At 38.1% G+C, this 20,387-nt stretch overlaps 1 protein-coding gene across 6 annotated transcripts in view; it reads right to left on the bottom strand.

Moving 5' to 3' along the window:
• Positions 1-20,387, bottom strand: part of LOC309485478 (nuclear factor 1 B-type-like) — a 93,011-nt gene that overhangs the window by 17,430 nt on the left and 55,194 nt on the right. For 3 of the 6 annotated variants that reach the window (XM_082152317.1, XM_082152313.1, XM_082152318.1), the window contains exons 3-10: positions 15,057-15,110; positions 13,920-13,988; positions 10,928-11,048; positions 10,409-10,521; positions 6,180-6,314; positions 4,928-5,112; positions 2,644-2,782; positions 2,098-2,180 (exon numbers count right to left, since the gene is read on the bottom strand). In XM_082152317.1, the coding sequence (XP_082008443.1) occupies positions 2,098-2,180; positions 2,644-2,782; positions 4,928-5,112; positions 6,180-6,314; positions 10,409-10,521; positions 10,928-11,048; positions 13,920-13,988; positions 15,057-15,110 (899 nt within the window). The remainder of the gene's footprint in view (positions 1-2,097; positions 2,181-2,643; positions 2,783-4,927; positions 5,113-6,179; positions 6,315-10,408; positions 10,522-10,927; positions 11,049-13,919; positions 13,989-15,056; positions 15,111-20,387) is intronic. The other 3 variants (XM_082152316.1, XM_082152315.1, XM_082152314.1) reach the window with 3 other exon arrangements.

Here is a 20,387-nt window from a genome sequence, read left to right on the forward strand (position 1 = left end):
TGCCCTGACAAAAGCTCAGCAGGGGAACACAGGTGTCAATACATCTCATAATATCCTATGATAAATCACTCAGAATAAAGGCTGCTGTGTACGGAAGACATTATTTACCCAGCAAAAGTGCCAGCTCAATGGCCGCAGGTTAACTCGGGTCAGGACTGGCTTTACAATTCTCACTTCTGAAGACAAACAAAAGCTCCGGCTCATATAAACATGATAGATGGTTGATATATCATCCTGTCTACATCTGATCCCTCTCCCTGATAAGTGAACTACAGCTAAAACAAAAGGCATTAAGCCGTATGAGACACTACAGCAGCTGCAGTGCCTACATGCGATACCTGCTAAAAGATATTATAATCATTCATTCAGCCAGCTCACACACTGAATCGCTGTTATCAATTTCAGTCCTTTCATTATATCCAGTTACACCATCTATCCGTCCGTTCAACTTCTGCATCTTTATAAAATAATTCTCAATGAAGGATACCACCCCATGTTTTTTTTTTTTTTTTAAATAAGGCCTGCAGCACTGTCCCTGTTGGTGAGCTGTACATTTCTTGGCCCCGTCCAAGTATGCAAAACCAGAGAGCAATAAAAGCGAGGCTTGCCATTACTGTAACTCAGGAGCAGGGCAAGAGAAAACCACTAATTATGATGTCGCCGCATGCAGATGAATTCAATTAGAGGGTGGAAAATACTGGCCTCAGACCAGCCCTTTCATGCTGCAGAGGGCCATCGCACACACGCACTACACTATTACTCTTTATACAATACTGAGTGTTTTGCCAAAAATGATCATTTCACTAAATACCTTCTAAGCCGAGCCTGACATAAACCAATATCGCTCACGTTAAGTACTGCATTTAGTCATATATCATTTTGTCCATCTGAAGACAATGCTAGCTTTTGTTGCACAGTAGTTTTAACACTAAGACAAGATAGATTTTATTTTGGAATTGGTCTCAAGGGATGTGATAGCAATAAAAAAATCAAGTCCAACAAACATCCCCTGCTGTGTATAAATTCATCAATTACTTTTTAACATGAACATAAACCAAATGGTAGAAAAACTGAATTAAATTGGACAGTCTGAAACTACTTGATTTCAATAAGTATAAGCATTATGTACTAATGTCTGTCTAAATTCTACAGTGGCCCCAAAAAGTATTTTGACACTTATAGCACACTTAAAATGTAGGACTATCACTGTGTTAAGTAATAAAACATCAAACTTAGAGGCTTATATTTTAAAGAAAGAGTTTTGGAAAAAAGTGAATGTTTAAACAGCAGAATGTTTAAACTGTTTAAAAAAGTGAAGTGTGTTTGATCACTTGCTGGTTGTCAAATGTTAATCGGATATGTCCATAGCTAACGTGAGGATATACACCTGTGGTCACTCTGCTATGTGTAATCACACTGAAACCATTTGGTTAACTGCAAAAAAATTGAAAAAAGTAAAGTTAGTTCTGAGAAAATGTCTAGCGTAATTTGTTGGTTTGATATTTTGCAAAGATATTTATACACAAGTATGGATTAGTTGTCCACCTAACTTTTGGGGGCCACTGTATTTATTTTCAGGGTACTTAACAGAAAATGCCTTGGTTTAGTCTTAAAAATGTGTACTCTGTATGTATGAATTTATGGAAACCAACGGATTATTCATAAAAGTGACATTTACCCACACTTGCAAAAACCATAAACCTCTAAACGTGACCGTGGTTATAGAGCAAGTGGAAAGATGTGCTCAATAATTGTGAGTAACAGAGGAGAGCTTGCCAGGAATGTCAATGGCGTTAAACGCTTTATAAATACAATATCCTACACAGTGTCTTACAATATGTCACTTGTGCCCAATAGGTGCATTCAATTAACAAATGCTGACACAAAACAAATGTCAAGAGTTTCCTCATCATTTTGTCTCAACAGCCCCGTATCTTCACAGGACCACAACAGTGCCTACATTTCATGACCAGATTATTTGACGTGCTACCTGTCTGACAGCTCTGATACCTGTTGGGAATATAGAACAGCTGGATGGGGATTTGAGAGAAAACAGGGGAAAAAAGAGAACTGTAAAGAGGGTGGGTCATATCTCACCTGTTGCTGGTGAAGAAAGGCTGGGTCTCTGGAGCTCAGTCCCACAAAACGGTTGGCAGTGGGGGTGCCTGGAGCCGAATAACCTAAATATACATTCAAATATATTAATACAGCTGGTGTAGACACAAGTAATAAAGTTTGGGCTTGATCAAAAGTGACAGTAAAGACATTTATGGTGTTAAAGATTTCTATTTCAAACAAATGCTGTTCTTTTGAACTTTCTATTCATCAAAGAATTCTGAGAAAAAGGGTATCACCGTTTCCAGAAAAATAACAACTGTTTTCAACTGTGATAATAATAAGAAATGTGTCTTAAGGACCATATCAGCATATTAGAATGATTTCTGAAAGATCATGAGACACTGAAGACTTGCGTAAAGGCTGCTGAAAATACAGCTTTGCCATCACACATTTTTTTTATTAAAATATATTACAATAGAAGACAGATTTTCGAAATTTCACAATATTACTAATTTTACTGTATTTTTTTTAAACCAAATTAGACTGCCTTGTGACAGTGGTAGCGTAGAGATGGGAGTAACTCACCCTCTGAGGATGTGGTGATTGGCTTGGTGTCAGCCATCGAGAGAGACACTGGTCTGACCGTGCCGTGGTGGGGCGAGGGGGCCAGTACTGGCGTGAAGTGACCGGGCACTTTCCCCAGTACCTGACCACTGCTGTTCGGCTGTGGCATTCAGAGGAAAAAAGTAGTCTGTTAGCATATCAGGCCACATGGTTACATGCTTTTTTTTTAATGAAGCTAATGATCATGGTCATTTCTTTTAGTTGACTGTGATTATGGGCAAATTAACACATCTTTTGATGTTCTCCCATTTTCTTCTGGCATTGGCGCTAGACAGCTGAGTGTGCACTTTTCATGACTTAGTTGATACAAAAACCAGAAAAAGAGGGGGGAACACAGGATTCAGACGCAGACACAGAGCGAGCGTCTACCTCCTTCTACTCTGGACTGCAGGAGACAGACTCGACTGAATTCACATAGCGGGGCCCTAAGTTCAAAACTCAAACAGGCCTTTATGAAAGAGAATGGTGTCCATGGGGTTTCCCAATGTGAATAGAATGTTTAATTAGGGTGTAATATAATCTGCGTTAAAGCAAGCATAAAAACATCCTGGCTTCCATCCACCCGATTATATGCCCCATGTTATTTGCAGAGCGATCTCCCCTCACCAAGCTCCAGGCCCCGGCAACGGCAAATATTTACGACCTTTATCGTTCCCTGCGGTTTCTCCCAAGTAACAGTTCCAGCGTGCTATGCCTCGTCCAGTCTATGAGCCCTTTGTTTACTGTTTGAGCGGCGGGGATATAAAACTCTGTCATATCGAGACCTCGCTTCAATCACACAGAAAAAGAAGAAATCCCTCAGACAATCAGTGCCGTGTTTCCCAACGTATCAAATCACAGCAGATATTTCTTACACTAGTTTTGCTTTTGTTAAATTCTTAATACATTGTTTTAAACAAAACAGATTTTCCCCAATCAGGTAAAAAAATTTGAGAGACTGTGTTAATGGTTACACCACAAGCAAATTAGATCCTTTTACAGAATTACCCACTCTAACTTCACCTCTTTTTTTGTTATTGTTATTGACTTTCCACACTTCCGCATAGTTTAAGCAACACAAGAGAGGTATCAAATATCTTCAAGCAAAATGGAACTGTAAGTGTTAACCAACCACAGTATAATCCAAAATAAACGGAGTTTAAATTTCCCCTTAACAAAATGTTTAGTGAGGCTTGGCCTTTTTTATTTTATTTTGTGGTACTAATTAAGATGAGTGGGACAGTCTGAGCTGATGGCAGAGATGCAGAAAGTTCTTTAAAATTCTATTCAACAAGAGCCCCATCCATCACCTGCTAAGGAGGAGGAGTCAAAACATCGAAGTCCTTTAATTAACAGGAATGAGGTATAACAATGAAGACATAATGGCCTATATTAAATTATATGATACAATAAATATTCCCCATATTTTCTCTTAATTCATACTTTAGGGAATCTCAAGTAGTTTTCATAGAGACACATTGAGTGCATGTGTGTTAGTGCTAATGTGCAGTGGCTGCCATGGTTGGAGTGTTTATTGACTTGCTTTTGTTGTTGCGTTTTTTCCTCTCTCTCTTTTCATTCCCCTTCGCTTCATTTACGCCGCTGCTGGTAAACAGTCGCCACAGCGATGAAGAGGCCGTCGTTTGGCTTCGCACTCGGCTCGGAGCTGATATAGACAAGGCGCCGACAGAGAAAACCACTAATGATTTTGTGTTCGTTAGCTAAACTGGGTCAATTACCGTGCTGAAACAATGTGGCCTGTTAATCAAACTTGAGTCCGATGCACTGGGAACAACCAGAGACACCAAGACAGACAGGCAACGAGAGGTAGAGGCAGAAAAAGAAGAAAACTGCGCTAAAGCACCTTTGTGTTTACAGCATGTGCTCTTACAATGAGGGTCTCATTAGTTTTAGGGGGTAGAGCGCCTTTAGCTCACGGTATGGTTAACACATGTGACAACATGATGATTATGATTGGTAAATTTACGGTACACGTGATGCATGTTATTTCAAGTATTTTATAAATGTGAATCTGTTCTTGCGTGTCTCAGGAAAGGGAATATTTCAACTGAGACGTTAAACCAACACCCTATTTTAACAGCTGGCATCTATTATGTATTGTGGACAATGCACACACAGTCATGAGATTTAAAGGCTCTGTTCTAGTACAGATAAACTGTACTAATTATGTATGATTGCATTAGGGTCTGGGTTAATGCGCGTGTACGTTAGTCTTTGTGCATGTACGCGAGTACTCCATACATACCTGGCTGCTCTGTGGGCTGGACGGGTCGTAAGACTGCATGTAGTTCTTGAGGGAGTCGGGTGGGTTGAGGTGCGGCGGGTAGCGGATGGCGCCATGAGAGATGTAGGGCGAGGGGGCTGGGGGATGGATGGCAGGGGCGGAAAACTGCAGTGGAGAATGCGGAGGTGGACTCCTAGTGGAAATTACTGCACATGCAGAGAAAACAACTACTTTACTAATAGATTTTAATTGGACAACATGTAAACTCAATGAAAGTTTTTCTCATGGGTCATTATCAAGAAGCCATACCACACATTTACATAAAACCTATGTAAAAATGTTTCAAATGCAATGTTCAAGTCATGTCAGAAATGAAGATATTTAAGGGCTGAGAGAGCATGAACATCACCCATAAAGTCATGTCTACCAGTGAGAAATTTGGAATATTGTTTAAGCCCTGACTTTCTCGAAGTCGTGTCATTTAAAGAATTATGGTGGAAACAAAATGGTATTTGTCATAAACATTTTGTGTACTGTTGATGAAGAACATCAATAAATCTCTGTGACGGTTACAGTGATACTGATGATAATCGTTATAAATATCATTATATAAATATCATGTTAATACTTAACATACTAAATCTTGTAAATAATGCTGCATATAAACTCCAACATAGTAGGTGGTGATATTGCACCGTAACCCTGGTTGTTCTGATAAAATTAAAAAAAGAAGATGAAGCAGTGCGTAGCTACTACTGCCGCACAAAATCATATCGCAGGAGATGACAGATGTACATACAGACAGCGAGACACTCGAGCCTGAAAAAAGTGTGGGAGTTTCGTGGATTCCTTTAAACGATGGGCTGTTAGACAGCACAGTCTGAAGGAAGTGCAGATCATCAGTTAGATATGGTTAATTGTAAATATGGTTGCAGTCTCTCTCTCTGCCTTGCATTTTGAGAGTTTTTTTTTTTGTGTGTTTTTTTGTGGCAGTACGAAAATGATAAAAACATCAATTACTATACACACCTAATGCACATGCTTGTATTTTACTAGGTTTAAAATTATTTTGGGAGAAAGTGAAACAGAAAGACATAATGAAATTGCCCATTTAAGTTTAAGATCACAATAAAAATACAACAATCGAACTCATACTGTAAGCAGGAAATGTTGTGCTTTAAAGCAGCATTAGCGTCCAGAATGTGCAGTGGTTGTTAGAAAGTTTGCTTGAATCAGGGAAGGATTGTGAGAAGTATTTTTAGAAAAGTAATACCACTATGGCCAACGGTGGTCAGTCCTGGGTGGTGGTGCTGGGGGAAGGTGCTGAGCCGAGGTGAAGAGTCCTGTGGAGATGTGGGGCTGAATAATGTCTTCTCTGGCTTCTTCATGCTGGGAGAGGACATGTCTGCTGAAGAAAAGAAAAAAATAGACAGGGGATGTCAGATATAAACTTGCACCAAGATCTTTCTCAAAGTATTAACAATGAAAGAAATCAAAATCTGGGATGAGCAGAACTTGCACATTAAAAATAAATGAATAAATAAATAAACTAAAAGAAAAGAAAAAAGTTTTAATTGACTAGGCGACTAAATCTTCGCCAAAATGACTGAACTAAGCATCCAAAAAAATAGTCAACAACATAAGAACACATTCTTTTGACATTTTCATATTTTGTTATGCTGTTTCTCTTTCACGTCCCCTCTCTGTAGTGCAATGCAGTGTATCATCTATCTTGTTTGATTGTTTAAGAAAAAGATTAACTTCATATCTACTTCCAAGAGACAAAAAAAAGTCTCTTCATCAGCAGACATGGAGGAGACATAGTGCTTGGCCTGCATGTCTATGGCGCTCCTCCCTGACAATCATAGATGAGATGAGAAAACAGAAAAGAAAGGGAGGCAGACGCAATGAATAAGGAAATAAGGAAAAGTGAGGGAGGTGGAAGAAAAGAGAACCGCTAGCTAATGACATATCTGCAAACACTTCTCATGATGTGTATTCTGTCTTGAGATTGTGTGTTTTGATATGCACAGATGCTTTAGATGAAGGAATCAATCAAGACTACGTCTCTGTATATTTAACTTCATTCTCTCTCTCTCTCTCTCTCTCTCGAAGGCAGGAAAAAGGTAAATGATCTCGACTCAAATAGCACAAAGGCATTGGAATGTAGGGGGATTCCATGTGTCCGTGTGTCCTATTCAGGGTCCCAAATTGCCTAAATGACTGCCAATGACAAGACAATTGAGAAAATGTTGCTGCCATAGATTTCCTAAACATACAATGTTATTTTGCAGTATTTTTTATCTATTTAATTGCATTTTAAAATATTTAAATGATTTTATTTTAAAATATATATTTAAAAAAAAGACACATTAGGGTTGTAAACTGTTGAACAAGGTGCTCATAAATAATTTTTATAAACCGATTTGACGAAAAAGAAAGTTTACACAGAAAAACCTAACATGATTCCACAACTATAAATGGGTATTGTAATAGTTTCTAGACATAATCTACAGATAAGCATTGCAGTAACAGCACTTTAACAGAGCCTAGCTTTATACGAAATATACATTTTTTCTTCAAAAAATTTTGACTGCATTTTCCTGTTTCAACATGTCCGAATTTAGCATATGGCTTTCGAATAATATTTTGTCATCACACCTGTTGCAACAGAACATTGAAAAAAAGGAAGAAAAAAAGCTGTTAGAAGGCAGGATTGTGCTCTCTCAGGAATATCCATACATGTGTTTGAGGAAAGAGGGAAGAAAGAAAGAAGAGAATGGAGGTGGGTGGGATATAGAGAGAAAGAGGGTGACAGGAGGAGAATTTGCTCTCCCAAAAGCCATAAAAAAAGCAACAACAAAAAAAAACGTGCATGTTTTGTTTGTTTGTATGCATGACCAGGGAATGACTACACACACATCTGAAGAACACAGATTGGGAAAACTGATATATAATTTTTTTTCAAGCACACCAGAGAAAAAGAAATGGAGAGAGTGAGAGACTTGCAACTTTATCGAGGCAGTGGCCATACAATGACACTGTCTTTTCACAAAGTTGATTTGATATGAAATTAGAAAGGTATATTACAGGCGAGTGTGTGTGTGTGTGTGTGTGTGTGTGTGTGTGTGTGTGTGTGTGTGTGTGTGTGTGTGTGTGTGTGTGTGTGTGTGTGTGTGTGTGTGTGTGTGTGTGTGTGTGTGTGTGTGTGTGTGTGTGTGTGTGCGTGTGTGTGCGTGTGTGTGCGTGTGTGTGCGTGTGTGTGCGTGTGTGTGCGTGTGTTTCTGTACACATGAGGACTAGGCTTTGGCTGAGACAGTTTCCTTTTGTCAAGGCCTCATATGGCTTTAATATTCATGCTTCGCTCCTTCTGATATGGCTTTTACAAAACAAACCACTTTCTCATGAGCTCTATCTACCCCACCCCCCTCTTCACTCCTCCCTCCATCTTTCACAACAGCTCATCAGCAAAAGTCCAGGGGAGGGGGAGGGGGAGGGGGGGGAGGGGTGGAGGGGGGGAGGGGGGGGGGACTAGTAATAATAAATTGACCAGAAAATCGACCAAATTAAGATTTTTTTTTTGTCACCATTTTAGCAGATGAGTAAATCCTTAAATAGACACAGACTTGAGGCTATAATTTTGTATCACATAATTTTTTTCCAAAATAATCAAACTAAATTCACCTATTAAATTGACAGCCCTAACAAGTAACGAAAACAAGTGCATGAAAAGAAAATAAGACATAACATTTATATGTACAGTGTAATGTGTCCTGCTGCCTGGGAAATGAGTATGGAACTTGAATTAACTACAAAAAAAGCTTTTTATAGCTGAGTGTTGTATTTTTGAGCGCTCAAATTCTCCCTCTCCCTCTTATACTGGCAACCTGTTGGTCGTCAAGGGACAAGTTCAAACAGAAGCTGTCACACCTGCCTGTTTCTCTGTCTGTCTCTAACACACACACACTGTTCAAAAACAACCTCTCTTGACTACATGCTAAAATCAAAATTTTTCACAGGGAAATTTTGTTTAATTATTATATATTTTTTTTGATCTATTAAAAATTTAATCTTTTAGCTAAGATCTGAACTGAACGCTACAGAACTGGGTGTCAGACATGTGAGTGAATGAATAACAAGGGTAACTAATGGTGCAAACTCATTGTTAGAACAGGAGATCTCTCCTTTCATTCCTTGCCACCCCCCCCCCCCCCCCCCCCCTCCCCCTCCCCCCCCTCCCCCTTCCATCCCATCTGGGTCTGGTGTCTGAACTCAAAGGTCACAACCCTGCTCTGACCTTTGACACACCCATTTTAGAGATCAGGTCAAGTTCAATAGTTGCCACACGCCAGACAAATCCCCCTTTCTGAAGGAGGAAACATGGCTAATCAAATACCAACCCATGCAGACAGGAAACCAGGCTAGTCTGATCTACATTTGTTTTAACACATACATTCAAGTTTTTTTATTTTTTTTTATTATTATTTTGCTAAAATGAAGAAAACTATTTTGGGGGTTTTGTCTAAAAAAAGCTATATACTGTAGTTAAGGTACTTTGGGATTTCTTTGATGTTGTTAATAGTGCAGAAATTAATTATTATTATTAATCATAATAATTTTATATCGACAATATTATATATTGTTTAAACACGGCTTAAATTGGGCTAAAAACAGTCCTTCAAATGTATCCAATAAACTACAAAAGAATGAAACCAGACCCAATACTAACACACATACATTTTGCCCACACAAAACAAGAAACTGTGACACTTCTCCTTAATGAATGACATCTTATCGAAGGTTTCAATCAAAACATACAACAGGACAACCTGCTCTTTCTTTCTAGTTATGTTAAACTGCAGCACACTAGAAAGTAGCACACAGGAATTAAAATCCTTCACCAAACCCTAAAATTTCTGGACACATGAGGCTCAACTAATGCAAAAAGTTGAGATTCCATTCCATTTATTCATTGTGTGACTTCACAATAAAATAATGGCCCTAATTTGCAATTGCGTTATGAGCAAAATAATGAAATAAACTCCAGTGATCAGTCCCATTCACTGTAAGTGAAATTTTATACCACTGAAATTTTCAATGGTCATAATTTCAGAAAATCATTATTGTTGCAGAAGTGATAGAAGGACAGCCGAGGTTATGAGAATGCCACAGGCTGATGCTGACTGATGTGTTTTGTTCAGTTTTGCATGAAGACTGGAGTTCACGAAGTGCTGCAAGAATGAAGACCAGTTTATCAACATCACACTTTACTGAGAACTGAAGAAAGGGGAAAATCACACAGAAAATATCTTCACACAGAGGACAGACACAGAGAGAGAGAGAGAGAGAGAGAGAGAGAGAGAGAGAGAGAGAGAGAGAGAGAGTTAAAAGAGAGAAACAGTGCTGAATAGCTCTTAGTAGTGCTTAAATGGAGGAAATAAGCTTAATGCTCACATGATAATGAAATGAGAGCTAGTCTTGACCATGAACAGTCTCTCTCACCTTGGTCTCTCTCATGCCAGGGTCTGCTGGCCGGTGAACTGGGGGATGGGTAGAAGTCTGGCCCGGTGGGACTAGTCTCCATACTGTCCTCTTGGATAGTCTTAGGCCGCTTACTGCAGAGGACAGAAGAACATGCATTAATCTGACTTCTGACTACACCAATCTGTGCTGTGACATTTTTTTAAATCACCAATTTCGTAATTAGAATAAAGGGCATAAGGAATATTTTAATGAACTTTGACCCAAACTAACTCTAATGTAACATATTGTGGATCAAAATGTATTTAATATATTTAAACATACACAGACAAAAAAAAAAAAAAAGCTTTAGAACAGTTTTTTCTTCAAATATGGGTTACATTTTTATAAAACAATTCTATAAAAAATAAATAACAAATTGCTTTTATTGTGTTTGTTTAGCTGATCTTTTGCGAAGCTGATCTTACACTGAAGACAACAAACAGGTTTAATAATGTATGTGTTTGTATGCATGGGTGGTGTTTGAACATGCATGCTAACCTGCCAGGAGGAGATGAGAGGGACCGGTGTAAACTCACTCCTGAGTTCAGGTCTTGATAATATGGCTGACTTGGCATGTCAGCCATAGGGAAGTTCACTCCTGAACCCTGTGTGATAGGAGCTGGTGAGACGTGAAAGAGAGAGAAAAGAAAGTGGTTAGGGATAGGTAGTAATGTAGAGTAACTTACATCAACATTTTGGCATAAAGAGTCAATCATCAACTAAATCACTTTTAACACACTCTTTCTGGCTCTCAGTTAGAAGCTGTTATTCAGTGCAGAATTTGCATAAAGGCAAACCCAAACATGTAGCTGTAATTCAATCTAAGAGAGAACAGCCGTAGGGGCTGTAACAGTATGAAGTGTGTCAGAGATATCATATCTACAGAGAAACCACAAGAGCCAGAGCACCTTTCAGTGGTCTAACCTCTGTCACAAGCCTCTTTGTTTACATACAATAGCATGACAAAGCTAGTTTGGTCTTTCATGAACAGATAGCTCTATACCTACAATTCCTAAAAAATTAAACATACCTTTCATAATATGCTGGTGATTTATAAGCTGGCTAATGTACACTGACTGTAGCACTGAAGCACATCTTTCATTGGCAGTCTCTGTGTTTATTAAGGCAGGGGTTTTGGTTTCAAGGGAGCACATGTGCTGATAACATGCGTATCATGTTATAAGCTATAAGTTGCTCTTGAATACAAATATTTGACAAATGCAAAAAAGTTATTTAAAATGTAAATGTTACATTTTATATTACATTATTAATTATATTATATATTATTATATATAAGTTTAGAAGTGTTGTGTACTTGATATATTATTTCCTATCATTAATCATAGTGTCTATGTATTGGTTTGACCTCAATTACATAAGGATAAATTAGGATGAATGTCCTCATAATGTAGTGTGTATTCAAGTTTCAGGTCTCTACCCTTACATTATGAGGATATCCAGCTGTCTTCGTAATTTTTATTAAAGATGTTGATTTTTTTCTGTGAGGATTATGTTTAGGGGTGGTGTTAGGGGATAGAAAATATAATTAGCTCAGTATAAAAACCATTAGTCCTGTGTACAGTCCTGATAAGGATAGGTGAACAAACAACTGGGTGTTGTGTAACATATGTATGTATGTATATACAACCAAAAACACATGGCTAAAAAATATTCTTACTGAATTAATATGCAAGGCTTGTGTTATAGTGTTAACATTTCATATTAAAAAATAATAATAATAATCTCTCTTTTGCAGTAGTTTAAGGAGATGTGTCAGGACGTTTTAGCAGAGTTTGTGTTTTCATGTATGACATGATATGACCTGAGGGTCTGAGGTGAAGGAAACACATGCAAAATTACTGTCAGTGTCTGCTGGCACTGAGCCCAAGACCTGCTGCCGCCACATGAATGCAGGTGAGCAGGTATGACATTTGTTCTAGTACTTAATATGAGTACCCACAACAATATATACAGTGTTCACTATAACCTCATCTGAACTGCATTACAGAACAACACAATGCCCATTAAATTATACATTTAAAATCTTAAGTGTGCAATAAACTGTCAGTTTGTTCAGGAAGTTGACAGACCTTCAATTGTTCTGCTTTTTTTTTGGTACATGCCGTTTCCTGCAGGTAAGTCATATGGCTGTTGTGCTTTTAGTGTTTGAATGCCTTTCCAAAGAGCAGAGGATCATAGAGGCCACAATGATGGCAGTGTGTGTGTGTGTGTGTATGTGGGACAGATCGCAAGCGTTGTGTTACATTTAGGTGTGACATGGATCAGTTACAGCGTCACCAAGTGCATCATACACCCTTAGGGTGAATATGAGCGTCTTTGTGTGTGTGTGTGTGTGTGTGTGTGTGTGTGTGTGTGTGTGTGTGTGTGTGTGTGTGTGTGTGTGTGTGTGTGTGTGTGTGTGTGTGTGTGTGTGTGTGTGTGTGTGTGTGTGTGTGTGTGTGTGTGTGTAGGGTAAACGTGTGTGGGTTTTAGGCCCTGATAAACCTTTTGGTAATTAGTACAAATCTTGCCTGAAGGCAAAATTGTCCTCAGCTATCAAAGAGAGATTCTTTTTGGAACATCTGTCATCATCTCCGATGAGAACAGGCATGTCTACACATAAACTACTGTATGCTTGTGCACCAAAACTTGTGAACACATACACACACAAGACCCACTAGACTGGATTTTCCACAGATGTTCTGGGCAAGTCCCTCCCTTGCTAAATCAGGAATGCCTCAGCATAAAGCATGCTGGTTGTGTTGCTCTGTCTGTTTACTTAGCTATACTTGTGGGTTGAAGCTGTCGCAAGAAGTAAGAAAAAATTCCCTTAGGAGACAACCTATATACAGTACTGTGCAAAAGTCTTAGGCATGTTCATATCTTAATATATTTCTGTATGTACAAGGAATCTCACAACAGCCAGGATGATCTGATCTCACCATCATCGAGTCTGTCTGTGATTACATGAAGAAACAGAAAAAACTGAGACAAACTAAATTAACATGCCTAAGACTTTTCCACAGTAGATATATATATATATATATATATATATATATATATATATATATATATATATGAAAATTTATATCAATATAATCATAACATTCATATATATATATATATTTTTTTTTATTGAATTTTATTTTTTTTTAGACAGAATAAATGTGGTAATGCAACCGTTTCACATATTCATGAACATAAATGTGTATGTCAGGCCATAAATCCTCAATAACTATGCATGAATATTTGCTTTGGTGTTGCTACCCCTAATAGTCCTCGTGCCACCCTATAAATATTTTTTTTCTAGGTCCGCCCGAGAAGGTTTATGCGTATGCAGTATCTTTACCTGTATAAAATATAAATCCATGTACTTGTTTAAAATTGTATAAAACCATGCGTCTACGCGATGCCCTCACTACCATACAGTAGTGAAACCAGTGTGTGTGTGTGTGTGTGTGTGTGCGCGCATGTTTAGAGAGAGACTTACTTCTGGATACTCTCACCAGCTCCGAAACACTAAAGACCCCTGATTTAATAAAGCTCTCTTCCAAGTAAACTGTGGGAGACAAAAGCATTTTCTTCAGACATGTCCTAACTTAACACATACACATGAGGACATTTCAAATGCTGTGTGTTTGGTGAGCAGGCATCAGAAAACATTTTAGTTTCAACATAGATTAAACAAATAATCTTTCGTCCTCGTCACCATTTAATTTTTACTTTCAGGGATTGTGACGAAACTAACTGTGACTTGTTTTATATACAGACTAGAGATAGATTAGGTTCAGAGAAAGCCAACTAGTACGTAACACTGTATTCCAGACTTGTGCCCAAAAAAAGACCAGATCAAATAAGCCTGTTTTGGTATAATTTCTCTAAAAAAAAAGCAAAAGAGTTAAACTGGTAGACAGTGTAGGGTTTTTTTTTTTTTTTTTTTTTTGTGGCACTGTGCAATATAAAGAAAAGTTTAGCTTTAATTCAGCTGCTAATTAATTAAATTAAATATATTTGTAGTAGAGTTTATTTGAGACCTGGTTTGGTTTGAGTGACCAACTGATCAGTAGTTGTAAGTTGTTTCAGTGGCAAATGACAAGATAAATGTCTATGTTTCTCTTCTCTGAACATGAGTTATAGGCCTACAAGTAGCTTATATCCAGTTACAAATATATGTACACGGAAACACATACATCTCACAAACTCAGGGGTCCCAAACCTTTTGATAACTGAATTTCCATGTTTTTTCTAGTAATTTGTGAATGATTACTGAATTCGATTTTTATGAATTTATTTGTACATTTTTTAAAATAAAATAAAAAGTTTTTATCATTTTATAATTACTCTAAATTTCTAGCTGATGAAAAGTAAGCATAACTCAAATTATTAATAATCACAATTTTAAAATTCCCAGATATTTTTAGATTGCCCATGACTTTGGGAACCCTGAAACAATATAATGAAAATGAAATAAACAACCATATAACATTGATGTCATACAGGATTTATCTGTCTTTATGGGGTGTCATTATTATGGGTACACAAGCACCTGGCAATAGTTTACTTAAAACCCTTGACTGCAGATGTAGTTTTTTGAGCATTTGTGTTTTTTGCATTTACGTTGACATACCTGGAGGGTTCTTGCCAGGCTCATTGTTGCTTGGACTTCCTGACTGTTGCGAGTCTGAAAACACAAATAAAGTTGGTGGATTAAAACACAAAACCCAGAAAGAACAGTGGGTCTACAGATGACAGTACTGCACTTCACAGTAATTTATCATCCACTTGGCAGTGTTTTCTCATGTTTGTTTAGCTGTTATGGTTTTGTTGACATTAAGAAATGAGGAAAATTTAGAAAAATCAAAACAACACAAATACACAATATAATAAACAACAAACAATAGGATCCAAAAGACCACATATTTTACATTTTAATCTGGAAACAAATTGACAAATTGTCAGTTTCTGCAAATTTGTGACTGATCATGTGTGAACTCTTTGTAATAATAGTCAGATGCTTTTTGGATAATCACAAAGCATGCTGGAGAACATGATCATCAGGTTTTACATATCATGCAGCTCGATTAAAGCAAATAGGCAACAAACCCAATACAAAGAAAGAATTTGGTACAGTAAACAGTCTGAAAAGCAAACTACAGTTTCTGGGTCCTGACAGGACAGGCCAGATGTGTGCAGTTACATGCTTGTTTCTTTCAGTGAGGGGGAACGGGAGAAGAAAAGGGGAAGGAAAAAAGAAGGATGTAGGAACAGGTAAAGGCAAAGCTGAAACGTGCCTCAAAAGTAAAATGGAGATACAATACACACCCCACCTTGAAAAGCATGAGCAAAGTAGAGGATTAGGGGAGGAAAAGATGGAAAAATGAGAAGAGTCCTGCCTGCCATTGATGTGTGCTTTAAATGTTACATGATTAATGATGTTACCTTACAAAACCATTAAGAAGACCCTTCCTTGATCCTACAGTGCTAATTATAGTGGCATGCATTATCCCAGTCTTTTCAGGAGCTCAATTAATAATCAGCTTATTTCAAGATCACAACAAGCAACATATTTGGGATTCACTGATATAAAAATTCTGGACGATAGCAATAAACTGAAGTGAATTTAGGTATCACAACAACATTCTATTGTATAGTATGAAAATGCTTTTTTTTTTTTTTTTTTTTCATAGATTGCATTTAACAATGTTATTACATTATAATAAATTAATATATTATTTAATTATTAGTGATTTTAAATATTACATTTAGATTGCTTTTGCTGTCATCTAACATTTATTTAAATGTAAAAAAATTGGATACATGAGGTTGTGCAAATAAATATATAGTACCAGATCTATATATTCAATATGGATTGATACTTTATTAATAATAATAATAATAATAATAAAGCAATCATATAGGCCGATAACCAATATAATACTAACCTGCTTAAAGAATAAGGCATTGCTGTTTTGTTTTGTTTACCTAAAGGGGCACTAAAAGTCCTTTTAGTTAACCGACCAACTCAACACTGATATCAGACAATGCAATTATGATGCCTAAATATTGGCTTTAATGTAAATAAAATTTTAGTAAATTTTAGGGGGGGGGGGGGGGGGGGGGTTGAGAGAGAGAAAATGAGCTGTCATTACTCTTGTTCCTTCCTAAGCTCCATTTTAGAAGTGAAAGTTAAAGGGGGAGAGTAAGAGATAGAGAGATGGGAATAAATCCCCCCCCCCCCATCCCCCCCTCCCCCTCAAAAATGACCATTAAACAGAGCTGCAAAAATGGAATGTTCTTGGCTTCAGCTCAACAATGACAAAAAAGGGAGGGAACACCATATATTAAGAAGAAAAAAGTCTGGAGAAAATTAAGATAGAGTGAGAGGAGGAGAAAAATCCCCTCTCGTGGTTTGTCCTGTGCATTTGTTAGAAATTTTAAGAGTTATTTCTGCATTAAGCTTCAACTATTTTTTTCCCACATAATAAATAACATCTTAAGTAGTGTTTGAATCATGAAAGCGTATTGGACCATTGGCCAACAGCTGAGTCTTTGATTGGACAGAAGCAGGTTGGCATTGTGACAGTGCCCGTTCCTATGCCAACTACCCTCCCCCTACAATTTACAAGCAAGTTATACACCATCCATCAGTCTGCTTAAAGACATCTCCTACTATGCCGATGCTCCAAAAGAGAAAACAGAAACGGAGAGGTAAAGGAATAGTTTGCATCTCTAAGTACAATCTTGCATGGATGTTGAGTGATTAAACACAGGGCACATCAATAGAGCAGATGGCACACACTTTTAAACAGATCTGATCCAGACACACTGCTACGGCCCACAATGAAATAAAGAAACCATGGAAAATTTCAGCAGGACATTCAATATTTTTGTAAAAAATATAAAATAAAGTTTACGTTTTTCCATAATAAGTAACAACCACATCTACAAGCGCCATCTCTTTTGTAAAGTTTAATATGGCATATATTATACACTCACTGGCCACTTTATTAGGTACACCTGTTCAACTGCTCGTTAATGCAAACATCTAATCATCCAATCATGGCAGCAACTCAATTAATTTAGGCATGTAGACAAGACGATAGGTCAAGACAATCTGCTGAAGTTCAAACTGAGCATCAGAATGGGGAAGAAAGGTGATTTAAGTGACTTTGATCGTGACATGGTTGTTGGTGCCAGACGAAAATGCCTTCTTGATGCCAGAGGTCAGAGGGGAATGTCCAGACTGGTTTAAGCTGATAGAAAGACAATTTTAACTAAAATACCCACTCGTTACAACAGAGGTATGCAGAAGAGCATATCTGAACACACAACATGTCGAAACCTTGAAGTAGATGTGCTACAGAAGCAGAAGACCACTTCAGAAAAGAAAAAAAAGGGAAACTGAGGCTACAATTAGCACGGTTTCTCCAAAACTGGATAATAGAAGATTGTAAAAACATTGACTAGTCTGATGAGTCTCGATTTCTCCTGTGATATTCAGATGGTAGGATCAGAATGAAACATCATAAAAGCAAGGAGTAAACAACATAAAAGCATGGATCCAACCTGCCTTGTATCAACGGTTCAGGCTGCTGGTGGTGGTGTAATGGTGTGGAGCATATTTTCTTGGCACACTTTGGGCTCCTTAGTACCAATTGAGCATCATTTAAATGCCACAGCTTACTTGAGTATTGTTGCTGACCATGTCTATCTCTTTATGACCACAGTGTACCCATCCTCTGATAGCTATTCCAGCAGAATAACGCGCCATGGCACAAAGCTCAAATGATCACAAACTGGTTTATTGAAGATTACAATGAGTTCACTATACTCAAATGGCCTCCACAGTCACCAGATCTCAATCCAGTAGAGCACCTTTGTGATGTGGTGGAATCGAAGATTTGCATCATAAACCGTTTTAGAACCGAACAGTTCTAAAAACGGTAAGGAATGGTTCCAGTTATGTTTCCACTTGAACCTGGTACGGCATAATTACAAACCATTCTCGGTTAGCTAACCATGCTGGTAGAATGCATGTAGTGATGTCACCACTCAGGATTGGTCACTTGTCTGTTGCTTGGCTACCAGTTTCTCTGTAGCTGATTAATCACGCTATTTGAGTGACGTAAACACAAATTAATAATACAATTAATAGAAATATCTGATCATCTTCCATGACGTGGTTGTTATGTCATAAAATCAGTAAACCGTTGCATTACCAAGGCAACGACTGACACATTTGTATTACATTCCAAAGAGCTCCGTTATCAGCCCCACAGTGGAAAATTAAACCATATCCGTGCCGCCATGGCCGGATCAGCACGGAATGGAACGGTTAAACAAAGAGAACGGTTTCGCCCGACAGTAGAAAAGTGGCTATACTGTAGATGTACAGCCGACAAATCTGCAGATACTGCATGATGCTATCATAATCTCTGAGGAATATTTCCAGCATCTTTTTGAATCTATGCCACAAAGAATGAAGGCAGTTCTAAAGGCAAAAGAGGGCCCACCCGGAACTAGCAAGATGACAATAGTGTGTGTGTGTGTGTAGCTGTGTATGTGTGGCTGTGCTTTACACATGGTGGGGCGTTTGAATAAGCAACCGATGGTTCGCTCTGAAAATAAATATCTATAAGCCACACATTTAAACAGTTTGGCCAGGGCAGTGCTGTGTATGTGTGCGCACGCTTGTGTATAAGAGAGAGACAGCTCCCAGAAACACTCTGAGCTTCTCCAAACACAACAACCCTTGGCACCCAACAGCCCTGCCACTTGTTTAAACAAACAGACTGTCCGAGGAGAGAACATGGAAGAGAGAGGGCAGACTGAGGAGGGGAAAATGAATATTTCCTTTCTTTATGCAGTAACCCATGAGGAAAGTATGGTATAACTACTTTTTTTCTGAAGAAAATGTGGACTGTTTGCCCATGCTAAACTCTTCGCCATAATGATAGGGTGCTCTTGAGTAGATGCTAGGGCTTTGCAATGCAGTTTCTAATGTCTTCTGAGTGGCCTATAGCATGTTAATATGCTGTTGCTAAGGTATTCCTGGTGATTGCTAGCGCATTTCTAACTGCCCCCCTAAGAGTCCACTCCCAAGACCAATGATATTCTGAAAGTCTGATGGGTAAGAAAAGCAGTAGCAGAGTTCTCCTTAAAGGCTGAGACACACAGAGCCAACATCAACAAACTAGTGGCAACGAAAGCCATCTGTGTTGTCGCTTTGTGTCGTCTGTGTTTGGGCAAAAAAATTGTTTTTGAATACACCACAAAGACTACAAATACAACTAGCCAACTAGCACGCATGTACTGCACCTGTGTTAAAAGAAATAACTCTCCATAACAGTAGGTGGTAGTAGTCTATATACGTTATTCAAAAAGGGAAACTAGGACTGTGGATTTTGAATATAAAACATGTTGTTCAGTTGGTCTTCACTTTCTTCATTCTGGCACCGATTCAACATGCTCAATTGGCCGAAAAGTCGCTGACGGTGAACTGACTAATGCCAATGCTGCGGGACACACTGCAAAAACTGGGCCGACAGACCCTCAATGATGGCATTGGCTGGTGGCCGACTGTAAGCTTGGTGTGTCACGACCATAGACCAAGGCCACACAATCTGAGCAATCTCATGTAACAGTTCACCCCCAAAAAATGTATTCTGTCAATATTCACTCCAAACGTGTATGTCGTTCTGTCTGCTGTGGAATATAAGATGATATAAAAAAATTAAAAAAATTAAAATGGCTCTCTTTTTTTTCTATACAATGGAAGTCAAAGGGCACCAAGACATTCTTCAAAAATATCTTATTTTGTGTTCTGCAGAAGAAATTAAATCTTTGGAACGACATGAGACATCTGTAAATGATGACAGAATTTTCATTTTATGGGTGAACTACCACTTTAAAATTATGGGTTTGTTCCCTAACAGTATAGGCAACAGTAATAGTGATG

This window comes from Leuciscus leuciscus, assembly GCF_965113295.1.
Source record: "Leuciscus leuciscus genome assembly, chromosome: 2".
In the NCBI taxonomy this organism is placed as follows: Eukaryota; Metazoa; Chordata; class Actinopteri; order Cypriniformes; family Leuciscidae; genus Leuciscus; species Leuciscus leuciscus.